Source organism: Lactuca sativa, chromosome 7 (assembly GCF_002870075.4).
Source record: "Lactuca sativa cultivar Salinas chromosome 7, Lsat_Salinas_v11, whole genome shotgun sequence".
In the NCBI taxonomy this organism is placed as follows: Eukaryota; Viridiplantae; Streptophyta; class Magnoliopsida; order Asterales; family Asteraceae; genus Lactuca; species Lactuca sativa.
In genome coordinates this window covers 28197677-28198738 of record NC_056629.2, presented here as the reverse complement: position 1 = coordinate 28198738, position 1062 = coordinate 28197677, and the positions used below count along the sequence as shown (strand labels likewise).

Below are 1062 nucleotides of genomic sequence, written 5' to 3'. Positions count from 1 at the left end.
ACAGGTGGATAATATTAGCAGAGCGCTTCACAAATGTGGTTATCAAATGCGCGGGTTTGAGACCATGTACAACGGTCACACAGGCCGACGTCTGACCGCGATGATATTCCTGGGGCCCACTTACTACCAAAGACTTAAACATATGGTTGATGACAAGATCCATTCACGTGGACGCGGTCCCATCCAGATCCTGACCCGACAGCCCACGGGGGGTCGGTCACGTGACGGTGGGCTCCGGTTTGGTGAAATGGAACGCGACTGTGTGATTGCACATGGTGCGGCCCATTTCCTTAAAGAACGGCTCTTTGAGCTGAGTGATGCGTATCGGGTTCATGTCTGTGAGCGCTGTGGATTGATTGCAGCTGCCAATCTTAGAAAAAACTCGTTTGACTGTAAAAGCTGCAAGAATAAAACTGATATTGTTCAGGTATGTAACTATCATCCTATTGTCCCATCCTGTTAAATTTTAGTATTTATTATTTATGGTCAAATATTTTTTTGATATATGTAGGTGTATATTCCGTATGCGTGTAAGTTGTTGTTTCAAGAGCTGATTGCTATGGCGATTGCGCCTAGGATGCTTACCAAAGATATGTGAAAGATAGCAAGTAGAAAGGGGCTTGAGTCTGTTGACTGAATTTTTGGAACTTGAATGTATATGAATTTAGTAGTTGACATAAACCCTAAACCTACAGCAATAGCTTATAATGTCCATGGAGATACCTATAGATGAGAATAGTGAATTACTATTCTCATTCATATATAGCATTTAACCAAACCAGCAACTATACTAGTATATGATGAAAATTTTAAAACTCAATTGTTTCTTGTTTGTTATAAGAAGGCTTGGAGAACTTGTTTGTATTGTTTTACGCAAAATAACACTATATTTCGATTCTCAATGCCATAACAAGTCCACTTTGTAGTTTGAGTTGATTTCCGTATCTAAGTTTTAATAAAGTTGTTATTTTAGCCAATATATATTTTTAATATTTTCCAAGCTTTTGAGTGTTATTTTAGCCAATATATATTTTTAATATTTTCCAAGCTTTTGAGTGTTAT

General features: G+C 37.9%; 1 protein-coding gene across 1 annotated transcript; it reads left to right on the top strand.

Moving 5' to 3' along the window:
• On the top strand, positions 1-803 carry LOC122194940 (DNA-directed RNA polymerase II subunit RPB2-like). The gene is made up of 2 exons (XM_042896335.2): positions 1-427; positions 512-803. The coding sequence occupies exons 1-2, from the start codon at positions 47-49 to the stop codon at positions 596-598; spliced, it is 468 nt and encodes a 155-aa protein (XP_042752269.1). The 5' UTR covers positions 1-46; the 3' UTR covers positions 599-803.
• The last annotated feature ends 259 nt before the right edge of the window (positions 804-1062 follow it).

Coding starts and splice junctions, on each gene's coding strand:
- LOC122194940 (XM_042896335.2), top strand. CDS start 47: ATGCGCGGGTTTGAGACCATGTACAACGGTCACACAGGCCGACGTCTG. Junction 428..511: donor ATAAAACTGATATTGTTCAG/GTATGTAACTAT, acceptor TGATATATGTAG/GTGTATATTCCGTATGCGTG.